The 25,123-nt window shown below is 35.3% G+C and overlaps 2 protein-coding genes across 4 annotated transcripts in view; one reads left to right on the top strand and one right to left on the bottom strand.

Annotated features, from left to right (window-relative positions):
• The window catches only part of CERT1 (ceramide transporter 1), a 130,003-nt gene extending 121,545 nt beyond the window's left edge, over positions 1-8,458 (bottom strand). Inside the window, exon 1 of one of the 2 annotated variants that reach the window (XM_031966363.1) lies at positions 8,101-8,458. In XM_031966363.1, the coding sequence (XP_031822223.1) occupies positions 8,101-8,196 (96 nt within the window). In that variant the 5' untranslated portion in view covers positions 8,197-8,458. The remainder of the gene's footprint in view (positions 1-8,100) is intronic. The other variant, XM_031966357.1, reaches the window with a different exon arrangement.
• A 275-nt stretch (positions 8,459-8,733) lies between these two features.
• POLK (DNA polymerase kappa) overlaps positions 8,734-25,123 on the top strand; it is a 97,937-nt gene continuing 81,547 nt past the window's right edge. The window contains exons 1-2 of one of the 2 annotated variants that reach the window (XM_031966341.1): positions 8,734-8,934; positions 19,540-19,695. The gene's annotated coding sequence lies outside the window, so the exon portion shown is untranslated. The remainder of the gene's footprint in view (positions 8,935-19,539; positions 19,696-25,123) is intronic. The other variant, XM_012541121.3, reaches the window with a different exon arrangement.

The following is a 25,123-nucleotide window of genomic DNA, read 5'->3' as shown; positions in this document are numbered from 1 at the left end:
TAATGGAGAAAAATTGCAAAGGAAGGTGGCCTAGCTGTACCAGAACAAAAACTACATTATAAAGCAATGGTTATCAAAACCATTGGTACTGGCTAACAAATAAGAGTAGTTGGATCAATGGAACAGATTAGGTTCACAAAACAGAAGTCAACAAATACAGTAATCTAGTGTTTTATAAACCCATAGACTCAAGATTCTGGAATAAGAACTCACTTTTTGACAAAAAGTACCGGGAAAACTAGAAACCAATACAGCAGAAACTAAGCATTGACCAGGATCTAACACCCTATACCAAGATAAGGTTAAAATGTGTTCATAACTTAGATATAAAGGATTTTATTAGTAAAACATTAGGAGAAATTACAAAACAAATTAGGAGAGCAAAAGATCTCTCAAAACTGTGCAGAAGGAATTTATAGCCAAAGAAGAATTAGAGAACATTATGAAATGCAAAATGTGTAACTTTCATTATATTAAGTTAAAAAGTTTTTGTTCAATGCATATATTTTGAAAAATAAAATAAAATGAAAATAAATTTTTACAATTTAGATTACTTCAAACTCTTTTGCCAACTTTTAAGGGGGGGAGGGGGTGTCACTAGGCAGAAAAGAATACAAAATGAAAATTACTTATGAGGATCAGAAAATGAGAAATTTATAGTGATTTCCAGATTGCATAAAATGTTCACTTATGGCATAATTTAAAGATTCTTAAACTAGGGCTTATGACCCCATATGGGGTCCATTATTGAATGTGGAGGTAGAAAAATTATGATTATCAGTAAATGTTTGATTTTTAAAAATCGTTTTAAAATAGGTATATTTTACATACCTGTATACCCAAAATAGTGTAAAAAATTTCCTGGGGAAAAGTGGATTGGGAGTCCAAAAAGTTTAAGAAGACCTATGATATTTAATAATGTAAGTTACACAAACTTTCCATCAACTCCAAGATTGTAAAACATACAAAAAAAAAAAAAAAAAAAAAAAGCAACTAACAAGTAATAATTCCAAAAGAACTACATCTTGGGGTACCCCCCAAAAAACTGGCACATGACTTCTGAACCTCTATCAGTGATCTTTAAAAAGTCAGAACCTATAACAGATGTGCTAGGAACAAAAAGCAAAATATCTGAATTTTCAAAAAGAAAGCAAATAGCAACCTTAAACTCTAAGCCAGTGTCTTTTCTTTTTCTCCAATTCCTGGAAAAATTACAAATGTTATTAAAACACATCCAGAGAAAGAACTATTGAACTCTTATTGCAAAATGAAGTATATATTTTTTTTCAATTTATTTATTTTTTTTCCAATATGGCTAATATGGAGTTATTTTTTGCATGATTTTACATGTGTAATAGACATCTTGCTTGTCTTCTCAATAAATGGGGAGAAATAAGTGAATCGACATAGTTTTATCAAGAATAGATAATGTTAGAGTAACCAAACCCTTCTCTCATTTTTGGACAGGGTTACTAGTCTAGAGGATCAAAGGAATGCCACATATACAACTTACTCAGATTTCATTTTATTTATTTATTTGGAAAAGATTTCAATGGCCATTCATAAATCAATCCCACAGCTGACTGGCATGCAAGGTTTGAACTGCTCTATTTCTGACCTGAACTGATTTCCTACTTCTTAGGCAGTCACATGATTATTTTCCCATCCACTCACTGCCTCATGTTGGTACAGGGCTTAATGAAGATGCTCCATAGATTTTTGCTTTACTGCAGTTCAGAATTTCAGAAATGAAGAGATTTACCAAAAGATATCAAACACATAATTAGGGAGATCTCAAACTAGTTGAATGGCAAGATTAAAAAAAAAATTAAGTCTTTAATGAGTCATTGTCAACTTGGAAAGAAGCACTCTAGGGCCTCAGCTGTGTGTCTTTTAAACTTTTAAAAAATCAATGATATATAATTATCAAATTAGTAACCTGGGAAGGACTGTTAACAACAGATATTTGAGAATCCAAAAAGATCTCAAGGGGCTAGAATGTTGTGTTTAATTCAATGAGATGAAATCTAGTAGGGAAAACATAAAGTCTTTATACTTAATATTTTAAAAAATAATTAACTTCATAAATGCTATTGTTCAAGATTCATGGCTAGAGAGCAACCTATATGAAAAAGATGTGGGGGTTTGGGTGAATTGCAAGCTAAATATAAATCAGCATGACACAGAAGCCAAAAATACTAATAAGATCTTATGCTACATTGAGAAATATGGTTTCCATAAAGAGGAAGAACATAGTCCTCCTGTACTTTGCCCTGGATTAGGATCACAGAAACAATAATGTGTTTACTTCTGGACATCACATTTTAGGAAGGACATTAATGAACAGAGGGCAAGAACTGGAGATTCTAATGCAGTTTTTCTGCTCTTCTTAAGTTTCTATTGCAGAACTCCCTTAATTCTTTCATTCACCATGTTTCTTCCCTATTCTTCTTCCTTGCCTCACTATCTATTAATTGTGATTCTTTACATAAAGAACATTTATAGGAGGGTTGAAATAAAAGTCATGGCCATATAGGTAAAACAAATTTGCTTAAATATTTTCCTTCTAATTTCCTATTATCTCAATTAGCACCAATATTTCACCATCTGGACTAACACCTACTTCAAGTCCAATTTAGCCCAATAATCAAAATTTTCATACTTGTGATTAAAAAATAAATTCTACCAGTGATATCACTGGTATGAGGGACCACAGCAACAAAATTTATATGCTTAAAATTTGGTCTGGGAAACTAAAAAATAAAGGAATAGTTACATATCATTGAGTAAGGAAGTATCCCAAGGGATAACTTGACTAATTCATCCTGACTCTGAAACCAATTCTTTTTCCACTATTCTATGCTTCTCATATTTGTTATATCCAAATAATTTACAGATTAAATATTACTACAATAATGACTCATAACACAAAAATCTGGAGCTACAAGAATGAGCCAGCAATAAGTGACTACAATGAATTGTTTTAAGACATATTTTTAAGAAAATATAAACAGTTCAATACATTTAGAGAATGAGTAGCTGATTTTAAAAGTTGAAAATGTATTTTTTAATCAAGAGCAGTGACAATTTTTTATAAGCATACTTCAGGTGCTTCCAACACTTTAACTGCCAGGCAGAATAACCCCTTTTGGAAGCACAACATTTTTATATATCCTTAAGCAATAGGCATATAGGTAAAATTACCCCAAAATAAATAAATAAATAAAAGCTTCATTATCTGAACTGTTACAAATCATTTCCTAATGGCCTTGTTTTCTTCCAGGTCCAGTCCCCCCTTCCCTCCCCTGGGCAATTGGGGTTAAGTGACTTGTCCAAGGTCACAGAGCTAGGAAGTATTAAAAAGTACCCGAGATCATATTTGAACTCAGATCCTCCTGACTTCAGGGATGTTGCTCTATCCACTGTATCACCTAACTCTCTTCCAGTTAATGCCCCTCTTCCAGTTTTTTTTTTTTTTAATGATTCCATTCGCCCCTTACTTTTCTCATTCAAACTCATCACTTTTAACTATCATTATCTAAATTGACCACTTTCCAAACAAAAATCTGTCATTCCAGCCCAGCCTATAATCCAAGCTCTAGATTTACAGATTGCTAAAAGTCTGCTTAGTACTAAGTTTGATACTTAATTTCTAGAGGAAAAAACTACAGATTCTACTCTTTTCTGTTAAGGAGATATGATTTTCCCAGTTATCCAAGTTTAAAATTTGAGTCACCATTTGACTCTTCTAGATCCCTTAAAACAAAATAACCAAATCAATTTAATTAAAGTGTTTATATGTAAATAGCCAATGCTCAAATATAATACAATCATTGCCCTGAGGGAACTCAAACAATAATACAGGAGACATCACATGTGTGCAAACAATTGTAACAGAAAGTAGTATAAGTACAAGGGAGATCCAAAAAAAGCGCTTGTAAAAATGTTATTCAATGTTAGGGAGTAGGTAATAGCAATAAGATGAGAAAAGTAGAATGGAAGATCCCCAAAGGTGGAGAATGTTTCTTTTTTTCCATCTTTGTATGGAACTCATGCAATGACCACACACTAAGTACCTAATAAATGCAGACTTTTGTGGAGAAGATTGCAACTAAGCAGAGCTGTGACACAAACAAAAGGGGCTCCATTCTAGTCATGAACTGGGAGTCAATAAGGTGAGTAAAGTACACAGTCAGGATAGGGAAGCATCAATGCAAAGAGTAGTATAGTTTTTCAAAACCACAGAAAATGTTAAGGAATTTCAAATAGATAAATTGCAGTCAGACCGGAGGATGTATTTATTATTATGGCAATAGTGAGTCAGTGAAAATTTCTAAGCAAAGAAATGATGTGATTGGAATAATTTTTTAAATTTTTTAAAAAATTATTTGGGAATATACTTGTGATGGAGAGATTCATCTGCATCCATAAAGAGGACTATGAGGACTGAATATAGATCACAATATTTTATTTTCATTTTGTTGTTGTTTGCTTGCTTTTTGTTTTCTTTTTCATTTTTTTTCCCTTTTTCATCTGATTTTTCTTGTGCGGCATGATAATTGTGGAAATATATACATGTTTAACATATATTGGATTATTTGAAGCCTGGGGAAGAGATAGGTAGAAGGGAGAAAAAAAATTGCAACCCAAGGTTTTAAAAGGGTGAACATTGAAAACTATCTTTGCATATATTCCGAAAATAAAAAGCTATTTTTTTAATTACCTGGGAAACTGAAAAATGAACTGCAAAATGTTTGAGGTTGAAAAGGGAGGGACTTGACTCTGGAGTTAGAAAACATTAGTTCAAATACTGACTCTATCGTTTACTATCATATGCAACTTTGGGCAAGTCATAATCTCCTCAACGCTAAATTTCTTCATCTGTAAGATAAGAGATGGTCTCTGAAGTTTATTCTAATTTTCAATCTATGATCAGATGAAAAGGAGAAACTAGAGGCAGGAAGTACATGTAGAAAGACAGCTATTGCAGTAACCCAGAGGGGGAAAACACTAAGACCTGGGTTTGGGTGGCTACAGTGGGAAAGGAGAGAATATAAAGGCTAACAAAAAAGTAGGATCTGTAGTGCTTGGAAACTGACAAGAGTACACATGTAACTTTCTCACTTAAGTTTTAGCACAGCTCAGGCATCATCTCCTCCTCCACAAGGCCTTCTCCGTCCCTGCAGCTATTAGTACTTTTATAAAAGTTATTTTTTAACTAATCTTACATTTACTTATCTTTACACATATCATTCTCCCACCGCCCCAATGATTCCTTAAAAGCAGGAACTAATATACTTTTCCTTATGATCTGTTTAAAAAATACAACTGCCTCAAGAATCAAGTTCAAACTTCTCACCCTAGCATTTAATGTCCTTTGTAATCAAACTCCATCCTATTTATCCTACCTTTTCTCCTCACTTTCTACTACTTCTTTTCCTTCCATGTTTAGCCAGTATTTAAACCCTCCAACTCCTGCCTAACTAGATCTCACTACTAGTCGAAGCAAATTTTACCTCCTAAGTTTTCCTGAATGTCACATAATGGTAACCTCATATGATGTCCCACACATAATTGGATCACATGCTATCATTGACATTATCTGTTTAATGTATTTCTCTTGTCTCTCCCCGCCTCCCCCCGCCCCCACCCTCAAGAATCTATCAGTTACAACTGTTGATAATTTGAATTACTGTTGGGAGAGTCAGTTATGTGAAACTATATCCTTATTAAAATACCTAAAATCTGGTTATGGAATCCCCCATTCCCTTCTCTCTAAAATAAAAAAGTTGGAGCAGAACCTATCCAGAGCCCCAACTTCCAACATTTGACTCAAAATAAAAACTGAATTTGAAAAACAAGTTTTTAAGGCCTAAAATTTTAAAAACCAAACTTTATATACTTAATTCAAAAAAGTAGATTAAAAAAAGATTTGTGAGAACTTTGAGTTTACAAGAGAGTCTCTGGGGTGCTTGAAACAGCTAAAATAATTTGCATATTTCATTTTAAGTACTTAAAACTGGTGCTTGGTAACCCTTCTAATCTAGATAAAATAGGCAGCAGTAATTTGGAGGGTTGTATTCTGACAGAGTAAACACAATCAATTATAACTTTGGATGTAAAGTAGGATATAAAATAGGGGGAAGGGGGGAGAGGAGAGAAGAAAAGGAGAGGGAGAGAGGAAGAGGGAGTTATAGTAATTTAAACAGTGGAGATTTTGTCTAGAAATAGGTTTATATTTTCACTTTCATAGAAATAAATATGAATATATTGTTGATCAATTTTATCAAGATCGGAAGGATTGTTAAACACTGTTTTTTTGTTTTTTGCTGAAGCAATTAGGGTTAAGCCCAGGGTCCCATTGCTAGGCAGTGTTAAGTGCCGGAGACAAAATTTGAACTCGGGTCCTCCTGACTTCAGGGCTGGGGCTCTATCCACTGCGCCACCTAGCAGCCCCATCGATGTTTTAAGGATCACGTTCTCACATGAAATTGAATGCGAGCTCCAGCGCGAATTTTTGTGTATTCCCAGCACAGTACCTGGTAAATAGCAAATGCTTATTGACTTGTGGTTAATATTCAAATAACCCAGTAGCCAAATATAAAGTTTTCCAAAAACCTATTCAACTTAAAATATGCTCAAAAACGTGTTCAATGCAAATTCATGATATGAGAAATCAAGAATCTGTTCCCTCAATCGTAAGTATTGGAACAGGATTAAGACCCAAGAAACTTTCAATTGACCTAATACAAGATATATCTAGTATGTCAAGACTTGTATCTCCCTTTCTAAATCTCTTTCACTTTAGTACATCTGGTGTAAAGATAACATTAAGTACCCCATGAAAAACCAGATCCAAATGGTTAACCAAAACTATGGACTATTGGAAGTACAGTGGATTTCTTAATACTCAAGGGTTCCACATGACCTAGTATCTCATGACTAATATGACAAATACTAATCCAGTTCTCTCTCAAGGCTGTAGGAAAAACAAATTTAGCATTCACACCTATATACATACATACATATACAAATATCGACATATTCACACACATATATAGCTTATTAAATGATGGAGACTTCCACCTGTAAATATAAATGTGTTTTAAATACATATATTTAGGATCTAATCTGTTATGGCAGAATAGCACTTCATTTCTCCTCTAAAGAGATCTCCACTATTTAATAACCAATTAGAACTTTTAAATCTTTACCCAGCCACAAATGGGGGGTAGGGGAGAGAACGTGCAGTCACTTTAACCAGGTGGGATCCTAAATCGCAGTGACCATTAGAAAAAGAATTTTTAAGAGTTCCTAAAGGAGTGAAGGGTCATTTTCCCTAATATTCAGTCTCCTTCTCCACGACCCCAAAGCGAAAGAATTTATTGCCAAGCATTTCTTCCTGAACTTAAAGGTCGGACTCCCAGTCTGACGTGTCCCAGGTTAAGAACGTTTCTCTTGAATCTATCACGTGTACATAGAAAAGCTCTGTACTGGAGGAGGATAGGAGGGGGCAAAAAAGATTTTGAAAACCTCCCCCCCCCCTCTTGAATTTAGTCCTGCCTCGTTCAAACCTGGAAAAATCCCCCAGCCTCGGATTTCAACCGGGAGGAGGATTTGGCGGAGGCTTACACCTCCGCGTCAGCCCCGCCCCCGGACACACACCTCCGCGCCTCCAACGCCTCTTCCCCCTCCCCAAGCCCTACACCCTCCGATGTTTTTGGGGTGCGGCAACAGCCCCCCAGCCTCGGCTGGCGACGTTCTCGAAAACCGGATCAGCCGCAGCGGCTGCCGCCGCCGCCGCCCCCCCACGCCGGGCTCTCCCAAGTCTTGGCTATGACACAATTCCTATAACCCCCTTTTCCTCCCTACCCCCTCTCCCCGAAAACGAATGAGCCCCACTATAGAGCCGGTCACCATTCCACCGGCCTCGACCTCCCCAGCAACCGCCGCGTTACCCAGCCCCGACCCCCACCCCGGCACATTCCGCAGGCTCTGAGCAGGGTCCGAACGGACCCCACCCCGGCCCAGCCCAGGGCCCCCGGCCCTCCAGGTAACGACTCCCACCCGTACCCGGCCCGGCCCGGCCGGCGTCCTCACCTTGCTCAGGATCCCACAGAGCTCAACAGGCGGCCCGGACTCGGTCTCCGGATCCTCCTCCGAGCCCGACGAGTTCCAGCTCTGGTTATCCGACATGGAGGCGCGACAGTCGAGCAGGAGAGCGGCCCCCGCTGCCTGCGCTGAGCCCGCACAGGCGCCCAGCCCCCGAAAGGGAGGGTCCGGGGTCGGGACGCGGGTCCGCCCCGGCGCCGGGGGCAGGAGGAGATGGGACGGAGCCCGAGCGCCCGGGCGCCGCCGCGCCGCCGGGCACCGAGCGGACCGGGGAAGGAGAATGAGCGGCGAAGGGAGCTTGTCCTTCCAGCCGTCGGCCGCCGCCACCGCCGTCACCCTTGCGCTCCGCCGGGCGCCGCCACCCGAGCCGCTACCCCTTCAGTGCCAGTGTCCGCGAAAGGGGAAAGTGGAAAGGAAAAAGTGACGGGAGGGAGGAGAAAACGCAGCTGCAGGGATTGGGGTTCACTCACACCTCCGCTGCCGCCATCTTCCTGGCTCTAGCCACTATTTACCCTCCCCCTTCTCTTTACCCCTCCCCTTCATCCCTCCCATTCTCCCCGCCCTCTTCTCGACCCGCCCCTCGGCGTGTGACGCAACACGCACGACTTGAGGTGAGGGTGAAGGGGTGGGGGTGAGGGCGAAGGGGCGGAACTGTGGCTGTTGCCTAGGTATAGAGGCGAGTCCTAAACTCAATCCACCACCGGGTAATGGGGAAGCTGAGTCTAAGAGAGAAGGGTTGGCCGCACTGCATGGTGGGAAGTGTAGTGTTCCGCCGATTGCACGGCCCGCCGGGAGGTGTAGTTGCGGTTCGGAAGCCTTTCGGTGAGTGGGTCAGGCGGGAGGTGTCTCTTTGTACTGGGGGTAAGGGGTGGGCATCCTCTCGCGGCCCGATGATTCCCTTCCCATACATACCCTCTTCTCAACCCCTGGCCCAAAGCGTTTGTGAAGAGCCGCCTTGCCGCGGGCTGAACCGGACCGGACTGAACTTGAGCTCCTAACCATAGACTCTGGAGAGATCGAGGCACCCTAAGCCGTCTTTCGGGGGCCCTCGAAATGATCACCCGCTGCTTCGCGCCCCAATTCCCTGGCGGCAGCCAGATAGCTAGCGTAGGCCCTAGCTTGACCCGGTGTGTCCGGGTGCCTTGCGCGTGCGCACCCCTGGAGCCCGACTTGTGCCTCGGAGGATGCCCGGGCTTGTAGGGATGCTCCAGATGACTAGCACAGGCGAGCAGGGGACCACGGGTGCTTTTTAATCTTGCAAATATTTACTCATTCTTGCAAAGCCTCCCTTCCCCTCCCTCCCCCCAGCATCTCGCAGAGGCCCTCTTCTGCCTTCTCTCTCCTTAGCATCACTCTTTGTAGCTCTTCTGGGCATTTCGTGACTTTAACTTGAAATCACACAGCCTTAGTTTTCTCCGTAAAATGGACAGAATAAGGTGAAACGTTAAAGTAGATATCGCCACTGTCCAAACCCGATGATCTTTGGAGGTGAGTTCTCTATTGCCTTCCTAGAGGGAGAAGGAGTTGTTACCTTTCACTCAACCTTGGTATCCTCACCAATAAAAGTACAAAGCTGGAATCAGGGCAGAGTGACTGGGCTAGGCTCCAGGGCCTTTGCCTTAGGAGAGTACTTCTTGTGACTGCCTTTAGCAAATAACCTCGTTAGCGAGAAAGATTAGTCAAAATAAGGAGCTGTAGTGGAGGTGAACTCCACACCTCAAACCTATCTTTCCACCTCCTCACAAACGCAGTGGGCCTTCTGTCCTAGGGTTCTTGTTCCCCCAATTTTTTTTTTTTTAAATCTTTTAACTTACATCTTATTCTCCAAAATTTACTTTATAAATTTTATATGAGGGTGCATGTGATACTGGTTGACTTAAGTTGTATTTTTGTGTTGCCTTAGAATTACTTGTTTTGGCTCTATCAAAATAGAATTTAAAAGGAAATGTGAAAATTTCCAGAATCCTCCGTGTGTGTGTTATTTTAAAAACCTTAAGTAGCTGTATGACCATGGATAGGATGATAAGGAAAAACGAGGACTGCGATTTTTGTGCCTCTCATATTCCAGAGGTTTTTCTTTTTTTCCTTGACTTAAAAGCCGTGAATTTCGAATTATGGTGAGGTTTTTTGTTGTTGTTGTTGTTTTTCTGGTTCATACATTGAGTTGCTTGTTTTACCGTGAAATCTTCAAATTTGTAATCGCATAGTATGGAACCAAATTGCTATCATTATTAAAATGAAAGCTTTTAAAAATGAACTTGGAACATTAAAAGCCACAGTTGTCAGAAAATAAGGTGGAAAAACTCATCTTCATTGAATTACAAATCCAGAATGTTTTTCAAACTTGAGATATTATGATCAAATTTTCACTGATGCTGTTACCAGATTGGTAATTCAAAAAGACATTTGCCATTTAAAATTTTGATTCCTTTTAAAATGGACAATGCATTATTGAGAAATTTCTTTCATAGTATAGTTGATATTTGTGAAAGCCTCATATGTGTTTAAAAATCTACTTATATTACATTTATGCATTTTAAGTTAATTATACCTTTTTAACTACTAGCAGAGCTGTTGCAATGCCTGTTCATTTAGTGTGGAGTTACTTCATGTAATGTCATTAATGTGAGAAATTTTTTAGATTTTGCCACTTTGTTCCTTTATATAACTAAACTGTTTTCAAGTTTGCCAAATACAAGATCTCTTTACAGTGATTTGAATACATTATGATTTATTTTATTACTGTCTTACTGTCCCCTTGAAGAAATTACAATAGAATTATCTTTAATATGAATGTTATTTTTGTTCTTAATAAGACTTCCTATCTTTTATACTGAGGGAGAACCTATAGGCAGTCTTCTGTGTATTAACATCAGTTCAACAATATTTCTCACATTGCAGTCATCCCAGCTAAACATAATTATAATACCCCTTCCTTTTTTTCTACCACCTCCTTCCCACTAATTGCTGCAGACCCTATTTCAAATTTCCTCTTCCCCTTAACAGCCTTTCATTGCCCCTTCCTGGTCCTGATTTTTACTTCATTATGAATGCTCCCCACAAAAACATCACATATCCATCATGAGGCAAAAGAGGAAGAAAGAAACAAATACTTTGAGTAGTAGGTTCCTTTCCCATTCCCCTCTCTCTCCCTGAAACAATTCTAGCCTATCACCAAGAAAAAGGGGAAGTAAAAACATGATTTTAAGAAAATACATTTTCTTGATGCTGTCATTTTTTATAACCACCACTGACCAGTCACATATGACAAAGAAAAACCATATATAGAAAGTGGATCTGACCAGATTTAAAATTTTTACTTAATTTTAGGTTTCTTGACTTCTATCATAAGTGAGAATTTGTTTTATTATTTCTTCTCCAGGACCTTGATGGGTTTTTCATTCAATTAGAATTTGACTTCTTATTGGTGATATTTTCATTTTTATTACTGTTCTACAAACTACAATATATTGTTCTCTTGATTATACATATTTTACTATGGGCAGTTAATATAAATATTCCCACATTTCTCTGAATTTTATGTCTTCATGTTGATTAAATAAATAGAATTTATTTGGTCAGTCTACTTATAATTGTATATTTCTAATATTCTTTTCAAACACCACAATTTAGAACTGTTTGAACATAACCCGTTAATAAACTGGGGGCCACTTTAAATTGATTTTGTTATTAGTCATAGAAAATTTTAGAGATTGAAGTAAATTTAGAGCTCATGTAGTCCAAGTTTCTCATTTTATTGGTGAAGAAACTGACTTCCAGTGAGATGTTAGGGTCTTGCCACCAGAGTGTCATAAATAATGTGTCAGAGTAGCTTAAATTTAAAATCTTATGAATCAAAGCCTAGCACTCTTTCTACTGAACAACATGTATTACATTCCCTTGCGATCAAGTAGGATATAACAGAGTTTAGGTAGAATGTAAGTTTTGAAAATTTAGATGTATTTAAATTAGATGATTGGCCAAAATATATGGTTTTAGAGTAGGTAACAATTAGTTTTTTTGAAACAAAAACATCCATTTTCTCCAATAAAACTTTTAAGTAAGAAAAAAAGAAAAAACTTATTGTTGATCTTTTATTATCTCATATAATTGTTAATAATTAAATACTTTACTATGACCTAAGTATGATTTGCGTATTCTATGAAATACATTTGTTACATAATTCTTTGGAAATTTATGTTTAAAGTTTGCTTATTTTAGAAATATAATTTTTTATCTAACATTCAGTCTAAAATTTATTATTTTTAAGATTATAAAAAATTCAAAATCACACATAACAAACAATATTTTAATGAAGTCTTTGGCTGTAAATTATTGTTATAAGAAATTAATAAAATTTCACATCATAATAATGTGAGAAGAACTTAATTTAGTAACAATATAAATTTAGAATGCAAGGGAAGGGAAATATGCAAATGGGTTATGTAGAAACTTTACTTTCTTTAACATAGATACCATATTTCCTGGGACAACATTTTTGTAGCTGCAAAGCATGGTCCTCAACAGATGGGAGATACCATATAAGAATCCTGACAAGATTTTGTACATTTTACACACAAAGTTTGTAACACTTGTGTATTGTTTTCAATTCAACTAATCTTTATTTACAATATTTGACTGTCTTAAGATCTTGAAAGCTTTGCCAGTAGAGTATATGCTCTGAAATTCTATCAATCAGAAAGCTTTTGAATATGAGAACCACCCTCTAGCTAAGTTCGCAGAGTCTCAGCACAAGGCAAGTAAAGAGGCAGAGATGATTGAGACTGTGAGCATATTACCCTACTACTACTTGGTAATACCCTAAACAAAAAACTAGTGGAATTCAGATTCTCAGAATAAAAAAGTAATGGGAAATTGACCTTTCATAAGTAAAGTGATTTGTAAAATAAATACCTTTGGTTCACAGAGACCAGGATTTTCTGTCATTAAAAATATGTGCATTTTAAAAAGAAATATTTAGAAATACTTCTCACTATGGCTTAGATGGGCCTAACCTGCCTATTTATATTCAGAGTTAATTACATGGTCAGCTCATACCTCTTAGTCATATATCCATATATGAATTATTCAAGTTGTACAGATCTCTCAACCTTTTAAAATGGATTTTTACTAATATTTTTGTCTTTAAATTGCCTAGGTTTCCCTTTTGCATTTTTCCCTCTCCAATCCTAGAGTCATCCTTTGTAGCAAAGAATTGTTTTCCCTCTTAATCTTAACAAATCTTAAAGAATAGATTTTTTTCTTGTAAAAACTATGCTCTTGAATTAATGCATGTATTTGATAGTGACACCTTAGAAAGGAAGAAACAAAAATAAATATATATTTTTTTAATTAGAATGTTTCTTTAAGTTCCAAAAAATTAAAAGTGTTTGTGATGTGAATTAAAGTAATAAGAATGCTGGAAGAATTTTTTAAAAATAGGTTACTAAGAAATATGCATGATTTTACATAATTTAGGTCTTCTGTTTAAAGAATGAACAAATATTGCCATATAAGCTTCTTTACATCAAGGGGTCTCCCATCCATATGGCATGATCATTCAGGATTCCTTAGAGCCTGTAACAAAAAGGACTATTCACAGATCCTTTGAGAATAAATAACAGTGAAGGTGTAAAATGGAAATTTTTCTCACCAAAGGCATTCATCACTGTGATAGAGGAGATTCAATGCAGAGACCAAGTCCAACTGGAATATAGATAGCAAAATCTTTCCCATTTTGTGGATGACACTGTTAATTGGCATTGCAGAACATCCTGGAAGACATCTGCAATCAAAGAATTTTGCCCAGTCCATTGATATAGAAAAAAACAACTGAATAAGGAATATCTATTGCTCAGATTTCAATATGCATTTAGATGGACTCCCTAAATTGTCTAACATTGTTAATCTGGATGGGACTAATAGTATAGACAGTCAATGAAATGAATTAATTGAAAAGGAAGACACCTAGTTAGATTGATTTTCGGATTTAAATTGTTAGCTTCATTTTTTTGTTGCAACTACCCATGTCTAGTGCTTTTCAGTTACCTTCTTGAAGAAAGTATTCATTGTATATAAGACTTCTAAGTAGTAGATGAGTCATTAGATCTTTCCATTTCTTGATCCTAAATTGTACTTTTTTTTTTTAAAACATGCATTCTTTTGCCTTCTTTTCCTGTGTCTTATCTTTACATTGTAAAGATGTAAGACTACTTTTGTACTAAGATTTTTTGAAGGGAAATTTTTGAGACTTTGTCACATTTTTGATAGGACATCCCTGCATCTTTATCCATTGCAACAGATTGTCAAGGTATGAATTATAACTATCTACATAGTAGTCCCCTTTCATTTACTCATATTGGGACACACTCCGGGAATATCTACAAAGAAGATTTCTCTTCTATCATCTTATGTCATATTTTGTTTCTTGAAGTTCATAAGAAAAGAAAAATGTGTTTGAAGCAAAAATTTTGTTCCTAGTTTACAGGGAAAAACGGGTACATTTCATGGCCTTTATTTACACTAAAATTTTTAGTTTTGTACTTAGTATTCAAGAGACATTTTAGAAAAATCCTGTGTTATTTGACATTTTCATTGGAGCCCTATGAAATCCCTTTAAACTGAAGAACACAAAGGACATCAACATTGGGTAAATAGTGATACCATTCTCCACTGTCTTTGCAAGTACACATTTTCCTTTCAGATTTTTCATTTGCTTTTGAGTTTGCTACCCTTAACCAATTTTTTCTCTAATACATTGAGAAATCCCTTGACACATATATTGTTGAAAATATATATTGTTGAAATTTATGTTTTATTTCTTGAGTAAGAAACAATTGATTAGAGACACAGTTTATTCTCTTTAAACATTGCTATGATTTTAGGATTTCCTTCTACTGAAAAATTGAGAAAATGGCATTTATCTTGTAAATGCTATATAACACACATGCTATTTGTAGAATATACAGCTCATGAAAAATATAATTTATGGGTATTGAACATTTAGATTAGCAATGTTTTCTGAAATTGTTTAGAGAAATGTATCAAATTAAAGAATATGAGATCTAAAAGTTTTATCTCATGTTCATTTTTTAAAATATTACTCAGGGGAAAATCATAAAATAAAAGATATGATATAATTTTTATATTTAGACTTAGTTTGGAAGAAAATGAACACATTTTTGAACTGTTTAAAGATGATAAAAACAAATTAAAATTTGGCTATTTCTGTTTCATGGGTTCTTTTTCTAGCTCTGAAAAACAACTATCTACATTCTCAATTGTTTGTTTTCATCATCTTCAAAGAGTAGCTATTTCTTTGATTACATATATAGAGTACATGTTGCATAATATTCCTCACCCCAATTAATTTTGGCAATTGTCTCCAAAGGAAATTTATTTTCTTAAATAATTGTGAAGATATAATTCATCCTTGTATATTATGATTCTGTGTATAATTTAGAGCAAAAACTAGAAAAGCATGTTAAAAAGTTCATATCTCATCAACCATAAATAATTTAATAAGGAGCAGCTATCTGTTGCAGTAGTAGATGGAGAACCAACCCTGGAGTCAGAAGAATTTGAGTTCAAATATGGCCTCAGACCCTTAATACTTACTAACCCTTAATTTAACGGTTCCTTTGAGTCTGAATCAAGTTAATCATGTTGCAACCAGCAACTTGTTTTCCTTACCCAATTCACTTTTTAGCTACATTTAACATGCACTGCAAATTTTAATTTTTATTTATAAATAATTCAGCCAAAGAATGTACCAGTTACTGTAATAGTAACTTGTACATACAGGGTACTTTTTTATTCCTAAAGATAAAAGCACTGTCATACCATTTACTTTCACTTATGATTACTGTAGTCTAAGGTCAACACTTAGTTTTAAATACAATTTTTTTTAACTTGGAAATTTGTTTTGCATGTGAAAATACTAATCTTAAACCAAATTAATTAGTTGAATTTTTTACTTTTCATTCACCTATTGTCAAATCACATTGTTGCAGTCTAAGTGATTAATCAAAAATTTATTAAGCATCAGAGTGGTTAATTAGTTCCATTGTTAAGCGGTTATTATTGTCCCAGTCTAAGTAGTTCACCAATCAGCATTTATTAAACATCTACTATATTTCAGGCACAGTAATAGGTTATAAAGCTATAAAATAGTTCCCATCCACAAAAACCTTATATTACATAACAAGAAACAACATGTACGTAAATATATAAAGAATATTTAAAAAGTAATTTTTGGAGAAAGATTAAGACAAATGCAGTGGTCAGTTGAAAGATTTCATATAGAAGGTAGTGCTTAAATTGAGCTGAAAGAAACTAACGATTCCAAGAAGCGGAGATGAGGTGAGAATGAGGCATGAAGATACAACCTTTCATAAGGTCATAGAGGTAAGATAGGGAATGGCATGTTGGGGGTACAAGAAGGTGGTCAGTGTAGCTTTACCACAGAGCCCACAAAGGAAAAAAAGGTAGAGTAACCCTGGGAAGGTAAATTGAAAGCCAAATTATGTTGAGCTTTTTATATGCTGCACAGAAAATAGGAAACCCCTGTAGTGTGAGTAGGGCAAGGTCAGACCGGCACTTTAGGCCTCTCAGTTTAGCTTGACTATGAAGGATGAACAAGTTTGATAATGATGCAACAAGGCAGGGAGAACAATTTAGAAGCCAATTGGAATAGAACTATTCACCAACTCCTTAGATATACATTGCAAGTAAAGGAATATAGGGTGTAGGGAATGCCTAAGATTGACTGAGTGACTAAAAGAGTAATGCCATCAGAAATGAAGTTCTGGAGAGAAATTTGTGAGGAAAGATTTTAATGATTTTGAGAGGCCTCTAGGACATCCAGCTCAAAATATCCAATGTAGGTAGTGGGTGATGCATGCCTGGAACTCTGGAGTTTGCGTTGATTCTCTAGATCTGAATTATCTGAATTGAGATGATAATGGAACTCAAAGGAACTTTGTGATGAGATCACGAAGACAGAAAAGAGTAGGGCAGAGCCTCCACTTTGCTGACAAAAGATGGCATAACACAATAATTCAACAAAGACTACTGAGAAAGAGAAATCGGACAGGAGAACCACGAGTGACAGCAGCAACTTTTTAAAAATCAAGATTAGACCTATTATGGACTTGGCTTTCAATAATGAGATGATTCAAGGCAATTCCACTAGACTTGTGATGAAAAGTGCCATCCATATCCAGAGAGAAAATTATGGAGACTGAATGTGGATCAAAGCATAGTATTTTTGCCTTTTATTATTATTGTTTGCTTGGTTTTTTCTTGTGTTTTTTGTCACTTATTTGAATTTTTTGGTGCAGCATACCAAATATGTAAATGTTTAGAAGAATTGCAGATGTTTAACCTATATCGGATTGCTTGCCATCTTGGGGAGGGGGAGAGAGGGAGAAAAATTTGGGACATGAGGTTTTGCAAAGGTGAATGTTGAAAACTGTCTTTGCATGTATTTGGAAAATACTGTGGAGAAGAAGAAGAAAATGATGATGATGATGATGATTAAAGTTATCAAGAATAGAAAATGGTCAGAAATATCATACTAAAGAAATATCAACTAAAAGGTTAAACTTGAGGAATGAAAAAATTAACCATTGATTTTTGGTGATTAAAAGAACATTGGTACATTGAAGAACAGTTTCATTTCAGTACTGATAAGAAGACAATGTGCAAAGGATTAAGAAGTGAAAAGAAAGGAGGCAACATCAAATAACTCTAGGAGTTTTTAATGAGTGTGGACATGAAAGGAAGGAGATAATAGAACAATACTTTGATAATGGCTGGGTCAAGTGATTTGCTTTTTTTCCTTTTTTTTTTTTTTTTTTTTTTTAAATAATAATTTGAGTACATCTGGTCCTCTTTATGATCCAAGGGAAGGAGCCAGCAGATAAAGAAAAATTGAGAATTAGAAGGGAAGGAATGATTGGTGGTAATTTGAGGAGATTTGAGGGAAAGAGATCAAACACTTTAGAGAGAGCTGTCCTTGAAGAGATGGGATAAAGTTTAAAATGAGAATCATTGCAGATCTGTGCTCTGAAAAATCATAATTTGAAAGTTATAAAGCGCACAGGTCAAATTTAAGAAATGAAATATAATTTTTAAAATAACTCATGATTTTTGTTTGCAGAGACATTTGAGATTTCTATAAAGTGAAAAAAAAAGGAAGTAAAAGTCTAGCCCTCCTTAAAGTTTAGAGATTGACAAGTCTTCCTTTAATTCATTTAAAGCATTTAGATTTTAATAATAGCATTATTATAAATGCTTTACTGAGACATGAACAGATTTTTGGCTGCAGACATGGAAACTGTACATCTTAAATAGAAAATTTTCCTCTTCTCAAGCAAACTAAAATATAAACATGTCAGATGAAGTTGACATTTATTTAATATCTTTTTAAAAGCACCTTTTACAGATGTTTACTTTTGTTAATTTAGCCTAAGAAAATAAAACTTGTTAATTATTTTGAATTAAATCATTTGTAAGGTGAATGGAAGTATTCAGATACCTATAAATTTGTTCAGTTAATTCACATGAAATGCTTTAATTTGTGTTACAAATATATAGGTTGCCAGGGCTTGAGAAATTTTGCATCTAAGATTTTATTATTTCATGAGAAATAAACAGAAATTTGAGATCACAAGAAACCATTAAAATTAGAGGGAAACAAATTATAATGCTTTGGGGAATTAGATTCAACAAATTGAAAGAACTTTTTAAAAAAGATTTCTGAGAGGAAAATGAGGAAAGGGTATTACCTCAAACTCATTGAATACAACTTTTGCCTAGCTGAATTTCATCTCATCAGTCTCATTTTAGCTCCTGGACAGCAGGGACTATGTTATTTTTGTCTTCTTATTTCCAGAACTCAACACAGCATCCAGTATATAGCAGCAACTTAGGAAACTCTTGTCGATTGATCTTTCCTCTTCTTAGCAAATTTTTAAATTACATGTTTATCTTAATAAATTTCTGTGAACTAGAAGTTTGTAGAAATTACAAAATTGTGTCATTCCATATTTCTTATTTCCATTGACACAGCAAAAAGCAACAGTTTCTGAAATGGGCAAAAAAGCCTCAATCAAGCGTCTTGTTATTAGTAATCATTCATCTGGCCGAAGTCCAGGCTATTCCTATATCAGAGAGACCATAAGATTTCAGGGTGTTTTGGACTATTTGAAAAGAACATTTCCAGTATTAAGACCTATGTATGATATTTTGTTTTTACAAACCATTTAAACGTAGTAGCAGCTATGATGTATTTGTGCCTTTTGAATTTTTTATACAACCAGTCTACAAAAGTAGATTGCTACAAATCCACATAACAAAAAGAATAAAATAAAACCTGAAACTCCCAAGTTGGTAATAAAGTTCATTTCTTTTTTTTATTTGTAGGTTAGAATGTACTTGGAGTCTCTAAAACTTATGATGGTCATTTGAGGTATCTGGTAGGGAATTTCTGAAGCAAATCTGTTTGATTAAGCAAAAGTGATTATTGAAGAAATTGCCTTCAGAACCTTCAAAGAGTTCTACAGAAGACATCCTTATTAAGTGAGTGTTCCTCATATTTATGGCATTTTACTAACATTAATCATTACAGTTTTCTCACTTTAACCTTTACAGTTTCTTTAATAGATTCTTAGGATACTGATTTCTTATTAAAATTTCAAAGGACATCAGTAAGCTTTTAAATACTTTCTGCTTTGTATCAGGCCCTATGGTAACTAAGCCTTGAGGTTACAAAAAGGGACCAAAAAAAAAAAACCAAAAAACAGTCCCTGCCCTCAAGGAACTCACAATCTAATGGGGAGAGGGGCGATGAAAAAAACATGTGAATTGGAAAGCTAAATAAAGGATTGATAGGAATAATTAAAAGAAGCAAGCACTAGAATTAAGAAGCACTGGGAAAGGCATCCTATAGAAGAAAGGATTTTAGTTGATACTTAAAAGTAGCCTGAGAAACCAGGTGAAGATGAGAAGGGAAAATATATGAAGGATAGCCAGAGAAAATGCCACAGTGCTGAGTAGTGTCTTATTCATGAATAGCCAGAAAGCCAGGGTCACTGGATTGAAGAGCAGAAGGTGGATAATAAAGTATAAGAAGACTTGGACAGATTGGAATAGACTATCAATGTTATCAAAGGCTTTGAATACCAACCATAGGATTTTGTATTTGATGCTGGAGAGCACAGGGGGCTACAAGAGTATATTAAGTAGGGGAGAGACAGTCTTTCCTTTTACCTTTAAGAAAACCACTTTGGGAGATGGAATGGAGGATGGGTTGAAGTGGGGAAAGTTTTGCTATAGAAATTTTTTTTTAAATTACTAAAGCTTTTTATTTTCAAAATATATGCATAATTTTCAACATTTACCCTTGCCTTCCAAATTTTATCCCTTCCTCCCTCCCCTAGACAGCAAGCAATCCAATATATGTTAAACATATGCAATTCTTCTATGCATATTTCCACAATTATCTTGCTACACAAGAAAAATCAGATTAAAAAAAGCAGAACATGAGAAAGAAAACAAAATGCAAGCAAAGAACAAAAAGAATGAAAATACGATGATCCACACTCGGTCCCCACAGTCTTTTCTCTGGGTGTAGGTGGTACAGCATTTAATAAAAAAGCTGGAGGGATATCTAGAAGCAAAGCAAAAGGGCGTCCCACCAGTCGAGCAGACAATCGAAGGGAGGAAGCACCGTAGAGGGCAGGGTTAACTCTTTTTATCCCTAACGCAAATACCCACTCCCACCACTGTCCCTCATCCTTATTGGCTGAGGATCTTACATTCTAAACGAGGGAACTACCCAAGAAATTGAACTTGACCAATAAGTACATAGTTGCCCATATTTGACCTAACAGAAAGACACTGATGTCATAGGAGGATAACAAGGGGATTTAAGTATGCCCTTGACTTGATGCTTAAAGTCCTTCAGGCCTACTCAAATAATTAAGTTCACAAAATCAAGCTCATCTTCACAGTTCTTTATTTCTTCTCATGCCATTCTCTTCAAGGAGTCTAATGTTAATAGTCATGACTTCTTAAACAATTTTACTGTTCAGTTTCTTGACATTTTTAACTATATCAAATTTCTGATGACTCCAGCTTTAAAATAAACATGATTATACTTTAGAACTTAACATGTCTAGTTTTGTCACTTTAATGAAGCCAGAATTTTAAATTCTACAGCTACAACTTCCTTTCCTCCTGCTTTCTTTCACATAAACTAAACTTTTTTTCATCTTTAAGGCAAACACTAGGACTAAGCCCTTAACCCATACCTCTTTTCCCAGTCCATCACCTATTTTTGTTCTACTTCCTTTGATAAATAGGTTTGCCCCCTGTACAACCACTAAATGTTTTACTAGATACTGCCCTTGAATTCCTCATTTCCTTGACTTTCTGCCGTTCCTAACCCTCCTCCCTATAATTTCTTTTCTTTTTTTCTCCCTAGACAATCAAAATTAAGTGATTTGCCCAATGTCACACAGTTAAATGTTAGGTGTCTGAGACCAAATTTTAACTCACTTCATTTGGACTCCACTGCACCACCTAGCTGCCTATAATTTTACCTTAATAAATTTTTACCATATACTTTTTCCGCTTCTATTCTAATACTGCCACATGTCACTGGAGAAAACTAAGGAATGGAATTGATAACCCACTATGAATTTATAGTGCCTTGCCCTCAAATATCTATATTCATATCATGTCTTTTCTGAGTTTCAGTACCATATCTGCAACTATCTGTTGCATTCAATTATCTGTAAGTCTCACAGACATTACTTCTCTTTATGTAGTCTTTGTTCCCACCACACTGGCCTGTTTGCTATTTTCCAAACACAGCAATCTGTCTCTCATATTCTTGCCTTTGTTCCCCATGCCTGCTATTCTCTTTCTCCTTACTTTGTCTGTTGAAACTCCTGTATCCAAAAAAAAAAAAAAAAAAAAAAAAAACTCCTGTATCCTTTGAGGCTCCACCTGAGTCCTTTGCTGATTCTCCCAGATGTTTTTCTCCTCCTCACCCTGGAGTTAATTTGTATCTATTTGAGTAAATCTTATATTTATTTACTGTTGAACATGCAATGAATATTCTTCTACTGGAATCCAAGCTCCTTGAAATTAGAAATGGTTTATTTTGGTCTTTATTCCCCAGTAGTGAGTGCTATGCTTAGTACCATAGTGGAATTTTAATTATTATGTATGATTATACCCATATGTAGAATTATTAAAAATATTTTCAGGATACTGCTTAGATAATATGTTTGATCATTCTCTTATCATTTTGGAAATGTATATGGCATTTGACAACAATTGCAAATATATACCACTCTCCAAAATATTTTACTATATAATGTAATATATAATATAGTATATGATATAATGTATAATCATTTCAGTCAGTAGTACTTTATGACAAAAGTTGGTATTCCAATTTTTTTAGGGGAAAGAGAAATGTACTTTTATAGCTTACTTGGGTTTACATGCCAAGCTAAATATAGTACACAAAAATTTAATATTGGTAGTTACTTAAATTTAATTCTTTTTTTATAGCCTTTTTAGCCTTATTGTTAAAAGTTAATTAGAATATTTTGTCATAAAATAGAAACTGAATAGGACTTCAGCTCTACTAATATGAAGATGAGTTCTTTCTGTATATAGATTATTTATTAAGCATTATTATTATATTGTATTTATTATTTTTATATTTATTAAGCATTTATTATGTGACAAAAACTGTGCTAAGCACTGGGAATACAAATACAATAAGACAGTTCTTGTCCTAAAGGAACTTGCTTTTCCTTATTAGAATATAAGTTTATAAGTATAATATTCTAATAAGAAAAAGCAATATGTAAAGGGCAGTTAGAATTAAGATTAATATTAGTTTACTAGAAAACTATAGTGGTGACTTCAGAAAGCACCACAAGGTGCTTTTTTACTATAGATTATACAGCTCTACAGCACTCAGACCAAGACAGTCCAGAAGTCCAAAGGGTTTGAGGTAGCCAGCACTGTGATCTATGACAACACAGAGGACCCTCAATATCTGTAGGCTGAATCTCAAAGATCCAGAGGACCTTAATGCTGGGAGGTTTAGGTCAATACAGGAACAAAGGGACAAATCAAGGAGAGTATTGTCCCACCCAAAGCCACAGCACGAACCAGAGACTGATGTTGACACAAAATCCCACTTTCAGAAATAAAGCTGGAAAGATGAATAAATAAAAGAAAAAACAACTAATATGAAAAATTAGGATTTAGAGATACCCAAAAATCCAATTTAGGAGAGATTAACTCTCTAACAACTTCAAGCAGAAGCTTGAAGGAAAAAAAATAGATGGCTATAAAAAATTAAGGAGATAGTTTTAAAAAGTGAAATAAAAGCTATAGAGGGAAGAATTGAAAAAAGAAAAAGTGGCAAGCCCCCTTCTGAAAACTAGACCAAACCAAACAAAAATCAGTAAATTCACAATATAGCAAGAAATATTAAAACAAAGTCAAATGATTAAAAAAATAGAAGAAAATGTAGCTGATATATATAAACTAGGAGAGATAACTTAAGAACCACTAGACTTCCTAAAGACTATGATTCTTAAAAAAAAAAATCCTGGATACCATATTTTAAGAGATCATAATTGAAAACTGTTTAGATCTGTTCGAAACAAATACAAAGAATGTATTTCTCAAAAGAACCCAAAAAGGAAATGCCCCAGGAATGTAATAACCGGACTTCTTATGTTGTAGAAAAAATATGCAAGCTTTTAGAAAGGAACTTTTCAAGTATCTAAGGACTTAAATCACCAGGTCACACAGTATCTAGGAGCTCCTACTTTAAAGAAAAGGAGATTATGAAATACAGTATTCCAAAATGCAAAAAAAAAAAAAAAAAAAGAAAAAGAAAAACAAGTTTTACAACTACAAATCACTTCCCTTGCAAAGCTGAATCTAATCCTGCAGAATGAAAAATAAAAAACAAAAATGGATCTTTAATGGAACAGAGAACTTTCGAGGGTTTCTGATAAAAAGATCAGCAACATTTAAAAAAAAAAAACTTGAATGTGACTTTAAATTTAACAAAGATAAAGAAATTCATATTAGATCAGTTCTATAATTCCAAATTGTTAAGGTGTGTGTGTGTGTATGCGCGTGCATATATTCTGCTTATCCTCAAACTTAGAAGCACTCTTATCTCTTTATTCAAGTCATTGCTAAAAATGTACATCTTGGAGCCCAAGCTGAAACTCTACATTGTACCACTAGAGATTTCTATCCAGGTTAACACCAATCCATTAATCGTAACTATTTGGGTAATATTATTCACCCAATTCCACTTCCATCTAAAGGTACTGTGTTCTGGTTCATATTTCTTCATTGTCTGTAAGGCTGTCATGAAAGACACGTGAGAGTGTCATGAGAGACTTTTCCAGGGACATTGCTAAGATCTAGGTATACCTTTTTCTTGGCATTCTAATCCTGCCTGTCTGGTGACCCTGCCCTCAAAAGAAATGTTATGAGTTACAAAAAATTTGTTCTTTGTGACCCTATCTTGGCTCCTAATTAAAAAAAAAAACAAATCGATGGGAAAATCACATTTTCCTTGCTTTTTTGAGCAGTATTTCCAGATAAATAGGACTTGCATATCCTTCTTCCTTCTTTTTTTCTTTGCTATTGACAGTCCTACTACCATAAACCCTAACAATGTAACTAACCTCAGATTAGCATCTGAACTTTAGTTCCTAGTGCTTTAGTTCCTTTAGTTCCTAGTGCTTCTTTAGAAGCAGAAACTGGGTGTGGTTTATAGATTCCAAGCAGTAGCAAAATGTATTCACAAGAGAGGAAGCAGAGGAAGGAAATGCCAAGTGGAGATGTGGTGGGGTTGTGCAGGGCAGGGTAGAGTGAGGAGTTTCTATGGAACTGGCTGTTTCTAGGTAGTTTGTATCTAAGATATAGTGATAACGTCAGAAATAAGTGA

This window comes from Sarcophilus harrisii, chromosome 1 (assembly GCF_902635505.1).
Source record: "Sarcophilus harrisii chromosome 1, mSarHar1.11, whole genome shotgun sequence".
Classification (NCBI taxonomy): Eukaryota; Metazoa; Chordata; class Mammalia; order Dasyuromorphia; family Dasyuridae; genus Sarcophilus; species Sarcophilus harrisii.
Note: the sequence above shows the minus strand (reverse complement) of the source record. Positions and strands in the feature narration are given on the sequence as shown.